The sequence below is a fragment of the Myodes glareolus genome, chromosome 27 (genome assembly GCF_982192425.1).
Source record: "Myodes glareolus chromosome 27, mMyoGla1.1, whole genome shotgun sequence".
In the NCBI taxonomy this organism is placed as follows: Eukaryota; Metazoa; Chordata; class Mammalia; order Rodentia; family Cricetidae; genus Myodes; species Myodes glareolus.
Genome location: NC_142052.1, coordinates 42,908,530 through 42,924,004, shown reverse-complemented (window position 1 = coordinate 42,924,004; position 15,475 = coordinate 42,908,530). Strand labels below are relative to the sequence as shown.

The 15,475-nt window shown below is 46.9% G+C and overlaps 1 protein-coding gene and 1 pseudogene across 1 annotated transcript in view; one reads left to right on the top strand and one right to left on the bottom strand.

Moving 5' to 3' along the window:
- LOC146889407 (aldehyde oxidase 1-like) overlaps positions 1 to 10,407 on the bottom strand; it is a 55,523-nt gene extending 45,116 nt beyond the window's left edge. Inside the window, exons 1-4 of the mRNA XM_087902420.1 lie at positions 10,085 to 10,407; positions 2,652 to 2,709; positions 1,632 to 1,728; positions 666 to 774 (exon numbers count right to left, since the gene is read on the bottom strand). Of these exons, the coding sequence (XP_087758546.1) occupies positions 666 to 774; positions 1,632 to 1,728; positions 2,652 to 2,709; positions 10,085 to 10,126 (306 nt within the window). The 5' untranslated portion in view covers positions 10,127 to 10,407. The remainder of the gene's footprint in view (positions 1 to 665; positions 775 to 1,631; positions 1,729 to 2,651; positions 2,710 to 10,084) is intronic.
- LOC148117706 (small ribosomal subunit protein eS7 pseudogene) lies at positions 3,077 to 3,683 on the top strand (annotated as a pseudogene).
- Positions 10,408 to 15,475: the final 5,068 nt, after the last annotated feature.

Below are 15,475 nucleotides of genomic sequence, written 5' to 3'. Positions count from 1 at the left end.
CCTTAGATCCGAGATTTTCTCAGATCTACAGAAGGTGAAGTGTGGCTATTTTCTGGGTGGCTCCTATCTCGTCCCTCTTTTGTTCACTCCACATACATGGCCCTCAATAACAAGATCAAGACAAGGAGCAATGGCGTGTTGGGGGGCATACACAGTGGAGTAAGGGGTCTAGGTCTGAGCAACAGCCCTCAGCAAGGTGTCAGGCCAAGAAAAGCTGCAGTCTCCACGGACGGACTCTGTCCTCTGACAAGTCCAAGCTCACAAAGCTTTTGGGATTAGGGAGGGGGTGGTTTTCTGATGCTTTTATTCAACTTTTAAATCAAGTTATTTTTCAATTTCCAGCAACAACAACAAAAATTGTATGTGTCGATGCACGTGGGTGGCATTTCCTTCTGGGTTCGGGAGGTACAAGATGGATAGTTCCCTCTAATTGGAAGGCAGAGGAGGCAAAGCTGGTCAGGTCAGCATCTGCCTAGGGAGAGGAATCTTCTAGTCTTCCAAGAACACCTTCCTGAGAAATCAGTTCCTCATCCATCCCTGCATCCCAGCGTTATCCTCAGCTCCAGAGATTTTTACTGACATCCCTGACCAAGCAGCAGGGCCCAGATGTCCCACTCTCAGGCTCGGGGGCTCAGAGTCCCCTTTGGGGAGCGGCGCAGCCTCACCTGAATAGGATGGAGTCTGGTGGTGGTGCTGCCTATGCCTTCCACTGTGGTGATGGCTGCGCCATGCAGAGAGCAGATGGGGGTCAGGCAGGCGTTGACGGGATGGTGCCTTCAGATGCAAAGAGAAGCACACGTGACAAACTACACGACATCCCGTGACAAAGGGACCGAGCACCCCGTGGGCACCTCCCGTGGGCAGGCAGGAGTGGCGTCCCAGGCCCTGAGTCTGCGTTTCAATCTCAGCACATAGTCAGGTTATAGAAACGGATCTAGAATCAGAGTGACGAATTCAGGGTCACAGCTGGAGAGCCGGTGGCAGAACAGAAATCAGCCCTCACGATTCCAATCCCTGAAGCTCCCACCAACCTAATTATTTCTCCTCAAGTCGGGGCCGACACTCTCTAATTCAAGTGACTGACTGTGAACTAAAGCTGCTTTCGTCCTGCGGGTGGAGCTGGGCGAAGGCTGCGTGGACAATGAAGTGAGTTTGCTATGATGGGAATATCCCAGAAGACGGGAGAGACGGGAACAGATGAAGATGTGGAAAATAATGCGCTGGAGATAAAGACAGAGCAGGAACAAAGCGGGGTACAACAGGCGGCTGTGAGCAGGAGAGCGAGGCCGCCTGATCCTTTCCTGAAGGAGAGGTCTCTGGCTTCCACACGGAGAACGCACGTGTGGGACCACGGAGATGTTCGCATGGCCCCCTTTACGCATGCGTGACCATGGCTGTCTCCTCCATGGTCATCTCACAACGGCCTTCCTTCCCAGAAGGCAGAGTCGGCAGCCTTTCAGCTCTGCTGAGGTCCTGTTCCCACCCTCCCCGTATTCCTGTTTATCACTGGGTCCCCAGTGCCCGCACAGGTCTTCCCCGCACGGTGATGTTCCTTACACCGTCACCGAGAGAGGAGGAAATAAAGCTGAGACCTGCAGAGGTGGCACAGAGCTGGGCTCTGCTGCAGGTACCTGATTGTCCTGGTGCTGGGGTTGTACCGCGAGATCATCACCGTGCAGGCGCCACAGCCGCCACCTCCGCAGCCGTACTTCGTGCCTGGGAGTCGGACTGGAAGAGGCTGAGTTAAAGATCGCAGTGTCTATGGATTTATTTCCAGAATAGCCAGGACTCAGTACAAAACACCATTATAGACATGCATAGGAAAGTTCCATGCTGACTCATCAAAGGCCGCTCCTTAAACCTGATCACTTCCTGTTCCCTTTTGTGTGTTACGGATTGCACCCATCCTTTGTATGGAGCTGGAGCTCAGTCTGCCAAAAACAGGGCCAGACTGGAGAGGAGGCTGTGCAGGGTGGAGTTCTGAGAATGTGCAGGTGGGGCACATTGTATATCTGCCCTTATCATCGTGTGGGTCTCTGATGTTATATGGTGTTAAAATGTTGTATTATAAATACTCTAAGAAATGTCTGTGTCACACTAGAAACACAGCGAGTCACTTGCCTGCATCTTGTCAGCGGAGACTTCTAACTGCTTCTCAAATCTCGTCTGTAGGCTGTGAACATCATTGGTTAATAAAGGAATTGTTCTGGGCCTATAGCAGAGGTATGGGGAAGCAGAGCTCTCTCAAATCGCTTCTGTATGCTGTGAACATCTTTGGTTAATAAAGGAACTGCTTTGGGCCTATAGCAGAGCTATAGGGGGACAGAGCTAGGTGGGGAAACTAAACTGAATGCTGGGAGAAAGGAGGCAGAGTCAGAGAGAGGCCATATAGCCGCCAGAGACGGATGCCAGAACTTTACCTGGTAAGCCACAGCTATGTGTACATACACAGATTAAAGGAGATGGGTTAAATTAAAATGTAAGAGTTAGCCAATATGAAGTTAGAGCTAATGGGTCAAGCAGTGTTTTAAATAATATGTTTTCTGTGTGATTGTTTCAAGGCTAAGCAATTGGGAACTCTCACACACAAACAGACTCTCAGGCTCACAGACTCACAAACACACACGCCCACTGCACACAGCAAAGGATACGGGTCTTCCTCAGGTACGGTAACAGCATCATCTCAGGGTCGACATGTTTTTCTGTCACCTGTGCGAGAGAAACACAGTGATGCACACCAGAGCCAGAGCTGGTGTGAGTGACATTCACACTGCTTAGGACCCTGCTGACCTGTGGGAAAGGCACCTGGGGTGTGCAAGCATTAGCATCACAGCTAAAGTGCAAATGTCCCACCCTGCCTGACCCTCGTCCTGAATCATCACTGTCCCCTAAGGTGGCAGCTGTTTCCACTCTCAGGAACACTGGCAGCTCTGCCCTGCTTCTCCTAGAAAGACCCTAGAGCAGACAGAGCAGTGGGTTAGGGAGGGAGAAAGGCAGGAGAGAGAGGAGATGCTGGCAGAGCAGAGAGTCTGAGAGAGGGATACAGCTAACATAAAAGAGTTGTCTGGGCCGTCCCGCCTCTTTTCGGCCTCCACCCGGATATGAGCAGTTCTCGCGAGAGCTGGGCCTCTTTCCAAGCCCGCACTCCGTAAGGCGAGCCATGTTCAGCTCGAGCGCCAAGATCGTCAAGCCCAATGGCGAGAAGCCGGACGAGTTCGAGTCCGGCATCTCTCAGGCGCTGCTCGAGCTAGAAATGAACTCTGATCTCAAGGCGCAGCTGCGGGAGCTCAACATCACCGCGGCCAAGGACATTGAAGTTGGTGGTGGCCGGAAAGCCGTCATAATTTTTGTACCAGTTCCTCAGCTGAAATCCTTCCAAAAAATCCAAGTCCGGCTGGTTCGTGAATTGGAGAAAAAGTTTAGCGGGAAACACGTAGTCTTCATTGCTCAGAGGAGGATTCTGCCCAAGCCAACTCGGAAAAGTCGTGGACAAGAGGATCCGTGTGAAACTGGACGGCAGCCGGCTCATAAAGGTTCATTTAGACAAAGCACAGCAGAACAACGTGGAGCACAAGGTGGAAACTTTTTCTGGTGTGTATAAGAAGCTCACGGGCAAGGATGTTAATTTTGAATTCCCAGAGTTTCAGTTGTAAAGAAAATGACTGAATAAAGTGTCATTCGTAGTGTTAAAAAAAAAAAAAAAGAGTTGTCTGCCAGGATACAAGATCAACTCCAAAAAATCGGTTGCCCTCCTATACACAAAGAACAAAGAAGCAGAGAGGGAAATCAGAGAAACATCACCTTTCACGATAGCCACAAATAGCATAAAATATCTTGGGGTAACTCTAACCAAGCAAGTGAAAGACCTATTTGACAAGAACTTTAAGTCTTTGAAGAAAGAAATTGAGGAGGATACCAGAAAATGGAAAGACCTCCCCTGCTCTTGGATTGGGAGAATCAACATAGTAAAAATGGCAATTCTACCAAAAGCAATCTATAGATTCAATGCAATCCCCATCAAAACCCCATCAAACTTCTTCACAGACCTTGAGAGAACAATAATCAAGTTTATATGGAAAAACAAAAAACCCAGGATAGCCAAAACAATCTTATACAATAAAGGAATTTCTGGAGGCATTACCATCCCTGACTTCAAACTCTATTACAGAGCGACAGTATTGAAAACAGCTTGGTATTGGCATAACAACAGAGAAGTCGACCTATGGAACCGAATAGAAGACCCAGATATTAACCCACAAACTTATGAACACCTAATTTTTGACAAGGGAGCTAAAGGTATACAATGGAAAAAGGAAAGCATCTTTAACAAATGGTGCTGGCATAACTGGATATCAACCTGTAGAAGAATGAAAGTAGATCCATATCTATCACCATGCACAAAAATCAAGTCCAAATGGATTAAAGACCTCAACATTAATCTGACCACTTTGAACCAGATAGAAGAGAAAGTGGGAAATAGTCTACAAGACATAGGCACAGGAGACCACTTCCTAAGTAGAACCCCAGTAGCACAGACAATAAGAGAATCAATGAATAAATGGGACCTCCTGAAACTGAGAAGCTTCTGTAAAGCAAAGGACACTGTCAGTAAGACAAAAAGACTACCTTCTGACTGGGAGAAGATCTTCACCAACCCCTCAACAGACAAAGGTCTGATCTCCAAAATATACAACGAACTCAAGAAACTAGATACTAAAACTCTAATTAACCCAAATAAAAAATGGGGTACTGAACTGAACAGAGAATTCACAACAGATGAACTTCGAATGTCCAAAAGACACTTAAGGTCATGCTCAACCTCCTTAGCCATCAGGGAAATGCAAATCAAAACCACTTTGAGATACCATCTTACACCTGTCAGCATAGTTAAACTCAAAAACACCAATGATAGCCTATGCTGGAGAGGATGTGGGGTGAGGGGAACACTCATCCATTGTTGGTGGGAATGCAAACTCGTGCAGCCACTGTGGAAATCAGTGTGGCGGTTTCTCAGGAAACTGGGAGTCAACCTCCCTCAGGACCCAGCAATTTCACTCTTGGGAATATACCCTAGAGATTCCCTAACATACTACAAAAGCATTTGTTCTACTATGTTCATAGCTGCACACTATTTGTAATAATAGCCTGAATCTGGAAACAACCTAGGTGCCCCTCAATAGAAGAATGGTTAAAGAAGGTGTGGAACATACACACATTAGAGTTTTACTCAGTGGTAAAAAACAATGACATCTTGAATTTTGCATGCAAATGGATGGAAATAGAAAACGCTTTACTGAGTGAGGTAACCCAGACCCAAAAAGAGGAACACGGTATGTACTCACTCATAAGTGGATTCTCGCCATAATTAAAGGTCTTTGAGCCTATAATTCGTGATCCTAGAGAAGCTAAATAAGAAGGTGAACCTGAAGAAAATCATATAGTTATCCTCCTGGATATAGGAAGTAGTCAAGATTGCAAGGCAAACTTGGGTGCATGGCAGGGGGATGTGTGTGGGGGGGTGGAAGTAAGGGGAGATGGTTAGAGAGAAGAGAGAGGGGAAGGATTGGGGATGGCGTGGGGGAATGAGATGGGGGGAGGAAGGATGGATATGGGAGCAGGCAAGTATATATCTCAACTAAGGGAGCCATTTTAGGGTTGGAAAGAGACTTGTTTCTGGAGGGGTTCTCAGGCCCAAGGAGAGGTCCCCAGATTCTTCCCTGGGCAGCAGAGGAGAGGGTGCCTGAACTGGCCTTGGCCCATAACCATACTGATGAATATTTTGCATATCACCATAGAACCTTCATCTGGTGATGGATGGAGATAGAGACAGAGACACACATTGGAACACTGGACTTAACTCCCTAGATCCAAATGAGAAGCAGAAGGAAGGAAAACGTGAGCAAGATAGGCAGGATCAGAGGAAATCTTCATCCGACGATGGAGGGCGATACAGACGGAGACCCACATTGGAGCACCGAACTGAGTCCTCCAAGGTTCAAATGAGGAGCAGAAGGAGGGAGAACATGAAAAAGGAAATCAGGACCGCGAGGGGTCCGTTCACACACTGACACAAGGGGACTGATCTAATGACAGCTCACCAAGGCCAGCTGGACTGGAACTGAATGAGCATGTGATCAAACCGGATTCTCTGAATGTTGCTGACATGGGGGCTGACTGAGAAGCCATTGACAATGGCACTGGGTCTTGATTCGTCTGCATGTATTGGCTGTTTGGGATCCTAGTGTGTTTGGATGCTCACCTTCCTAGGCCTGGAGGGAGGGGGGAGGAACTTGAACTTTCCACTGGGTAGGAAACCCTGACTGCTCTTTGGACTGGAGAGGGAGTGGGGGGGGGAGGAGAAGGAGGGGAGGATGGGAGGGTATGGGGAGGAGGAGAGGAAGTGGAAATCTTTATAAACAAACAAATAAAAAAATAAAAAAAGAGTTGTCTGCCAAGGTAGTGGAGACCACGACCAGCCATGTCCCAGATACCCAGCCTAAAGCAGCAAATGCATGTGCAGAGCCATGCAAGACTGCGCAACTAGGTACACAAAAGCAACTGGGCTGGCAGAGAGCCAGGTGCAGAAACTGATGAATCCATGGTCCCCTAGGATCCCCCTTTCTCTGTGTTGATTAAATTATTCAAAAACTAATGTTTTGAGCATGCCTGTACTACACAGACATACATGGAAGCAAAACACCCACACACATAAAATAAGATTTGAATTTATTTTTTTAAATATATTTATTTATTTATTTATTTATTATGTATACAATATACTGTCTGTGTGTATGTCTGCACACCAGAAGAGGAGACCCCGTTACAGATGGTTGTGAACCACCATGTGGTTGCTGGGAATTGAACTCAGGACCTTTGGAAGAGCAGGCAATGCTCTTAACCTCTGAGCCGTCTCTCCAGCCCCCAAGATTCGAATTTCATCTTTTAAGTGAGCACATAAAGTAATGGATTTGCGGCATTTTTTACTTTGTTCTTAAGTCATCCCCTCCCGCTGAGGGCTGGCAGCTCGTGCCCTCTTCTGTTTTCATGACCCATGCATCTGAGATTCTTTGGTCATCACAGAACAGGCAGGAGAAGCACGGCTGGCTTGAAACGCTAATCATCTTTCTCCACGTTGTGCTACTTTGTCCCTCTGGGAAGGAAGGAGGAGAAGGCACAGCACACATCCGGTGCTGACGCCCCACCTCCCCCGTGACTCTACTCGGGTACCAGCAGGACAAAGCAAGCCCTTTTGAGGAAAATGCTATATGGAAGACTGTGCTGTATGCATTGTGCGTGCACGCACACCTTCCGTAGGATAAGTTTGGCCTCAGACAGTCTTCAGGTCAATTCATTGAGTTTACTCTCCTCCTTCTTTTCCCCAACCAGCTCACAGACTCACTCCCTGCCAGGATATCTAAGGTTATTTCTAACTTTTCCTTTCTTTCTTTCTGCCCACTGCACTCAACATCACCAGGTTCTGCTCCTGGGATGTGTGAAAATGATTGTCCACTACACTGCCACCAGCAGCACAGGCCTTTAGCATCTGGAGCCTCCACAGTTACAACAGCTGGCTCACAGGTCTCTCTGCGGCCACTCTGCCGCCTGAGAGCCTTGTCTGCAGGAGCACCAGCTCTAAGACATGATTCTTATCACCTGTGCAGCTGCCATGCTCCCAGGGAACTCCTGAACCTGCCACACACTTGCTATGACCCCCTCTTCTGCTCTGGAACCAGGATTTCCTGGAGGGGAACCAACTTCAGTGAATTAAAGCCAGAGTCCCTGTGTTTGAAGCTTTCAGCTCCTGGCAGTGTGTCTTTTATGCCACTCGAACCCAAACAGTACACGGACTTTCAGCTGTCATTATGTCTGCATTCAGCCTTCCTCTCCTGAAGAACAAACAGCAAAAGCCGGAGGGCTGCTGTGCAGGTCACCAGAGCCCCTGAAGGTCTTCCAGGAGGCCTTGCAAAGGCCGACCTGAGTCACAGAAGTCCGGCTTTTCATAGGACCCTTCTCTCCCGCGGCTTTTCGTGCTTCTCTGAATAGCCCCTCACTCTCGACTTGCTGACCAGTGTTGAAATGCACGCTTCACTAAAACTGGGAGGGACAAAAACGGGAGGGGAAAGCTGACATCATGTTTGTTTTGTGGGATTGGGAATAATTCAAGAACCAAACCAGTATTTCTAGAGTCTGTTTTACAAGGAATCATAGTACATTTGGTCCCAGGACCCGGTCCAAGGCACCCAGAAGACCCCAGCGATGCCAACGGTGGGATTGAGAGGTTAAAGGAGCCTTCAGATAAGAAAGGGCTCAATTACTCTTCAAAATCAATAGAACACAAAGCTGTACTACTTGTGAAAAGCTCCTTTTTGGAAGCAGGGAGGGAGAACATGAGAGACATCAGATTCAATAGGCTGGCCTTACTGAACTAAACCCCAGCATCACCTGTGCTCTGGCTCCTGGCCACGTCTCCAGCCCCAACAGTTTGTTCTCTGCGCATGGAAACATTCTCCTGCCCCAGGGCCTTTGCCCCTGGATTTCTCTGCCTGAAATGGTCTTTCCACATGGATGCTTGGCTACTTCCTCCCACACAATGCTCCAAAGTCCCCTGCCCCGAAAGACCAAAGCATCTCCTTCACCCACCCTATCAGATCCTGCCCATATCAGTGTTCTTACGCCAGCGCCTGTCACCGCCTGACACCACACTCTATTTATTTATATGCACGTCAGCTGTTACCCCAGGACGTGTCAACTCCACACCAGCACGGGCCTCACCATTTCTGTGGTTTGCTGTATCCCTTAAACCCAAACACAGTTTGGCATGCGTTAGGCTGATAACAAAGCCGCAGACTGAATATTCACGATCACTCCTTGTACAGTAAGAAGCATGGCCCCCATTAGTAAAGGAGTGAGCCTCCATGAGGCTACCCCGGTGAGTGGCAGACGTGTAAGGGAGCCCCTGCCTGTTTAGTGTGGACAGAAGACTCCCGTGCTTATTCTGCTATGCAAAAGAAAGCACGAAGGAGCAAGGCAACTTTTTCACCCCATTAGCCTAGCTCACCCTCACACTGGTCCTGCGGGGTCCTAATGGAGCCCATGAAGGATCCATCTTATCCCATGTGAGGACCGTAAAGCACGGGGGTGGACACAAGCTTTTAATGGGGCTTGTATAATTTGAGAGATCCTGTGCCTCAAGAAAACTCTTTACAAACCCACAACTGTCTGAATCAACTCACAGCCTCAGAACAGGCACATGAAAGTCTGGTTCTAAACCTTCCTTGGCTTCCTAAGGGCCAGCCAGTGCCAGCCAGGGCAGGGGCTCCGTTTGTCCATAGCCAGATACAGGGGCCACAGGTGATCCCAACAGAGGAACACTGGCACTGTGGACAGCAGGGCTCCGCCCACCCCCTCCATGCGCCATCAGTGTCTACCGAGAACACTCCAAGTAAGCCGCTCACTGCCAGACCTCGGCTTTGAATGATGCTCAGGGACTTTGCTGTCCGCAAGCAACTGGCTTTGCTTGGAACAGTCATAAAGGTCCTCGGAGCCAAAGCACATACACAAAACAAAACAAACTGCCGCAGTCAGCAGGGTCCCTAGAGCCTGGCTCTGGCAAGCTGTGCTGTGCCAGGAACTTGCTTTGACTTTACAATGTCCCAGCTTCGTCTGAGAAATAACAGGGAAGCCTGAATCAGTGCATCTCAGTGGTCCTGTCAAACTGGGTATCGCTCCCCGGGACAAGTTGATCATTGGGGCTGGAAGATGCTATTAACCGGGGCTTTGAGGGTGGGAAAGGGCTGGATTCACAGTGCTGAATGGATAAGAATGGAGCTGTTTTTCCCCTGGTCTTTGAGGAGGGGCTGGGCTAGGGTATCTTGTTATGGCCATGGAAAGGGGATGTTGGGAAGGAAGAGGCCCTGAGATTCAGGCAATTCTGAAACTTGCCCTTAGACCCTTAGTCTCATGTGTGCAGGTAGTGAGGCAAAGTCGTCCGCGCCAAGGTCTCAGGGAAAGCTGGGACAGAATGAGAAAGGACCGGGCACCTGTGCAGGGGCCGCGCCTGTGCGGGCAGCCCCGGGGCTCTCACCTTCCTGCCATTCACGAAGAAGAGCAGCTGCGTGGGCTCCATGGCTCCAGAGGTTCCCAGCAGGTCCTGGGCAGCACCAAACACCAGAGAGAATATGCTGCCTGAGACGAGGGGAGTGGCTTGCCCGCCCAGAAAGTTCTGGAAGAGCCAGTGCTGCCCAGTTCCTAACAGGATATCTTTCCTGAGACCTAAGGAGCGTGCCAAGCAGGTGACACACTGAAATCTTGTGGCATCTTTTCAATTTTGCTTCACAGCAGCGGGGCAGGCAAAGGAGGTCCCGGGAGCTGGTGCCAAGACTTGTTTATTGGAAATGGCTTCCCATTAATTCGAATCTTCTATGCTTGTTTAGGGGAGGTCAGGCCTTCTATAGTGCTGAGTCACTTCATGAGAGAACAGTGCCCTTAAAGGCAAATTACCACATTTATTTACTTGGAAAAATCTTATCTACATACTTAAAACCTGCGCTCTGAGGGCAACTTTTTGTCTATCTCTTACATTATCAAACTTGGGAAATCTCAAATGAGATCAAACTAGTTTTCACACCCGTCTCCCTCAGAGCACCATCCTAGGTGGTATTGTTCCTGCAAGCACGTCTTCCCCCTCCCTCACAGATAGGGCTTCCCTGTGTAGCTTTGGCTGTCTGGGTGCTTTCTTTGTAGATCGCCTAGCCTGGAACTCACAGATCTCCACCTGCCTCTGCCTCCATAGTGCTGGGCTACCCCACATTTTATTGGGAAACTTGCCAAGCTTGTACATAGAAGAGAATAAGGCACATCTCCAGAACTCCAGGCGCTTTAGTGGTGAGTGGTTAGCACTTCCTGGCTTCCTGGGTGTCGGCAAGCAAATTTCAGATGCAGGGTTTTGTGCTTAACTGCATCAGTAGACACAAAACACGTGCACGCACACGCACACACACACACACACACATACACACACACACACACACACACACACACACATTTTTTTCCTTCCTTCCTTCCTCCTTCTGTCCCTTCCCTGTGGCAGAGTCTCACTATATAGGTATGGCTAGTTTGAAATTTACTGGCCTTGTACTGACTGACATCAGCTTATGCCTCCTGAGTGCTGGGTTTAAGGTGTGTTCCACCATACCTGGTATGCTTTTCCTTTTTCGAAAACTGCTTTGTTTGATAGAGGCTGGAGAGAGGCTGGAGAGATGCCCCGGTGGTTGAGAGCACTTGTTACCCCAATAGAGGACTGGGGTTCAATTCCCAACTCCCATGGTCATCCATAACTCAAGTTTTAGGAAATTCGATTTCCTTCTGACGTCCCAGGACCCCAGGCATGCATGTAACACATAACACACACAGGCATGCACACACACACAACACACACATGCACACACACACAACACACACATGCACACACACAACACACGCATACACACACACAACACACACATGCACACACACTTACACAAACACAAAACACAAACACACACAATCTAAAAAAAAGCCAAGCTATTTGCTTTATTTTGCCCATAGATCTATTTAAAAACAAGAACATCCTTGTTGCTGCACCAATAAAACTGATGGGCATTTAAGTGTTTTTATCTGTGGAGCACATTCCGCTGAAGACGCAAACTGACAATCTGTTCCCACACCAGTCACCTCTTCCGCGGTCACCGACGTAGGAAAAGATGCTCTCATCTCAGGGTTTTCCAATGGCTGCCACCCACTGGCAGTTGCTCAGATGTTGTTTAGGGAGGATGCGATGCATGCGATGTTTTTGCTGCTCTTCTTCGCTATGACAAACCGTGGCGCCCTGACATTCGTCTGAGAGAATTTCTGATGGTTCCCCAAACGTGGGGCTGCAGAAGCAAACAGTAGCTGCGTATGTACATTTTCTGGTATTGTCAAAATCTTTTCTATGAGTTTCTAAATTGTGTTGCACGCTTTCAGCAATGTGCAAGAAGCAACCGTAGTATCAGAGGGAAGGGGTTGGATTAGTAAAACCGAGATATCTGAGAACCTCTGAGGGAGGGCACGGCCCAGTCTTTGCCAACCCCTCAAGAGGGGGTATTTCAGGGGCAGGACCTGAGATTTGTGGGGTGGGCTGAGAGGGAGGAGGGGACTTGTGAGAAGGCAGACTGCAGCCTCTGAGGGAGGTGCGCATCTCCAGACTGAGCATCAGGCTGCATCTGGGGTTGCTGGAGCAGGCTGAGAACCGACTGGTGCTGTTGGGCATTACTAGGGTGAGGATGAGAAATACTGGCTTAGCTGCAGACGAAGCTGCCTCGGGTTTAAAATGATGTCTGCGAGTTCTCCCTGCTCTCCAGCAAAAGATGCCATTGATAGTGGCTCGCTATCTGGACGAAAACGTCTCCAGTTCACTAATCAGTGACTTTTCTCTAGATTACACAATCCATGCGATGAGATCTTCAGATAAGTCAAAGTGAGGGCCAAGCACTTGAGAGACTTGCTAATACAAGTGAAATCATGGTTTATTGGGGGCTTCTGAGTTCCAGGCTCAGTACCCCATCAGGGTTCAGAAGAGGACTTACACACACACATAACACACTTACAATAAGTGAAAAGGGGCTAAAAAAAAAGATCTGAGGATGGACCAATCTACTTTAACATGCTTCCTTTAAATGTCTCTCTATTCTTCATAAAAAAGCTCCCATTTCCCACAAAGCATTCAGTTTATATACACACACAGGCACACTTAGCAATTCCATAGGCCATACCAAGCACACATTTCAAAGATCCGTGGAATCCAGGCACCTGTTAGCTCATGACTATCTCAGAAGGGGTGAGACTGTGAAGCCCCTCAGCAGATACCAGAAGGGCCGGTTAAGGATGGGGCTTTCAATCAATACGGAATTCTAAGAAAAGAAGTGGGGGTTTGTGCACTAACTACGTTTCTTAAGTGTGACTAGTTAAGCTAGAAGCCTGTGGTTCATAACCGTAGAGGATATCACAGCAGTACTGTTGCAAGCTGAGCACTTCCAGTTCCTTCCATGGAGGCTGGGAGTGTTGTGGTAACCATGGCAACCAGTGCAGGCCTCCAGAGGAAGGCCATGGCACTTGATTTGCATAGGGATTTCTTAGGAGATGGCCACTTCCAGCCCCTAGTGGTGTGTCTGTCAGCACCCTGGTGAGAAGGAATTCCTTTCTCAGGGTCTGGTTTAGTGATCCAAGCTTTTTTTCCCTATATCTCTAGGAGTAAAGGCATACATAGTTAATTTCTTAGGCTAAGGTCTTGTGTCAATTAAAACCAAGGTGAAAGTAAATACACACTATGAATAGCTTGCTAGGGCAGAGCAAAGGCCAGTGGACTGCACCTTCCTGAGTCTGCTGGTAGAGAATTCAGGGCTTCCCTGACCAGTTTAATCAGTAAAGGCAGACAAGCTGTCTCTCCTGCTAAATGCTTGTCATTTGAGGTTCTTATGTGATCTGTTGGCAGGGCTCCTTTCCTTGTCTGGTGTTCTGCTTGCCATTAAAGATAATTGTAGGGGACATCTGTAGGGGACATATAGGGGACTAGCTGTACATGGATTTGACTGCAAGAACAAAGAATACTTTCACACCAGGGCATCACAGCACGCTAAAGGCTATTCAGTTTGCCAGTATAGAAAGTTTTATTGATTTTTATTGAGCTACACATTTTTCTCTGCTCCTCTCCCTTCCTCTCCCCTCCCCTTCAACTCTCTCCCATGGTCTCCACACTCCCAATTTACTCAGAAGATCTTGTCTTTTTCTTCTTCCCATGTAGATTAGATCCATGTGTGTCTCTCTTAGGGTCCTCACTGCTGTCTAGGTTCTCTGGGATTGTACATTATAGGCTGGTTTTCTTTGCTTTATGTCTAAAAGTCACTTATGAGTGAGTACAAATGATATTTGTGGTTTTTATTTTTCAGTTTGTCTATATGGTGGATTACACTGACAGATTTTCATACACTGAACCATCCCTGCGTCTCTGGGATGAAGCCTACTTAGTCATGGTGGACGATTTTTCTCATGTGTTCTTGGATTCGATTTGCCAGTATTTTATTGAGTATTTTTGCATCAATGTTCATGAGTGAGACTGGTCTGTAATTTTCTTTCTTTGTAATGTCTTCCTGTGGTTTGGGAATCAGGGTAATTACAGCCTCATAAAAAGAGTTTGACAATGTTTCTTCTATTTCTATTGTGGAACAATTTGAGGAGTATTGGTATTGGTTTGTCTTTGAAAATCTTGTAGAATTCTGAGCTGAAACCATCTGGTCCTGGGCTTTTTTGGTTGGGAGACTTTTGATGACTGATTCTATTTCTTCAACAGTTATAGGTCTGTTTAATTTGCTTATTTGGTCTTTATTTAATTTTGGTAAATAATGTTTATGCAGAAAGTTGCCCATCTCCTATAAGCTTTCCAATTCATGGAGCACAGGTTTTTGAAATATGGCCTAATAATTCTCTGGATTTCCTCCATGTCTGTTATTATGCCCCCCTTTCATTTCTGATTTTGCTAATTTGGATATTCTCTCTCTCTGCCTTTTGGTTAGTTTGGATACAGGTTTGTCTATTTTGCTGCTTTTCTCAAAGAACCAAATCTTTGTCTCATTGACTCTTTGAATTGTTTTCTTTATTTCTAATTTGTTGATTTCAGCCGTCAATTTGACTATTTCCTGCCATCTAGTTTTTCTAGGTGTGTTTGATTTTTTTTTGTTCTAAAGTTTCCAAATGTTCTGTTAATTCAACATGTGGCATTCTTGTACCTTCTTTACGTAGGTATTTAGTGCTATGAACTTTCCTCTTAACACTGCTTTCCTTGTGTCCCATAAATTTGGGTATGTTGTGTGGTCATTTTCATTGAATTTTAGGAAGTCTTTATTTCTTCCTTGACCCATTGATGATTCAGGTGAGCATTGTTTAATTTCCATGTGTTTGTGGGCTTTCTGGAATTAGTGTTGCTATTGAATTCTAATTTTAAGCCATGGAGATCAGTAAGATACATGGGGTTATTTCAATTTTTTTCTTTTGTATATGTTGAGGCTTGTGTTGTTACCAAGTATGTGGTCAGTTTTTAAGAAGGTTTCATGAGGTGCTGAGAAGAAGGTATATTCTTCTGTGTTTGGATGGAAAGTTCTATAGATGTCTGTTTAGAACATTTGAGTCATAACATCTGTTAGTTTCCTTATTTCTCTGTTAATTTTTTGTCTGATTTACCTGTCCAGGTGTGACATGGACGTGTTGAAGTCTCCCCTATTAGTATGTGGGGTTTAATGTGTGATTTAAGCTTTAGAAGTGTTTCTTTTACATATGAGGGTGCCCCTGTATTTGGGGCAAAGATGTTCAATATTGAGATTTCTCTTGATGAATTTTTCCTGTGACTAATATGAAATGTCTTACTTTGTCTCTTTGGATTGATTTTAGTTTGAAGTGTATTTTG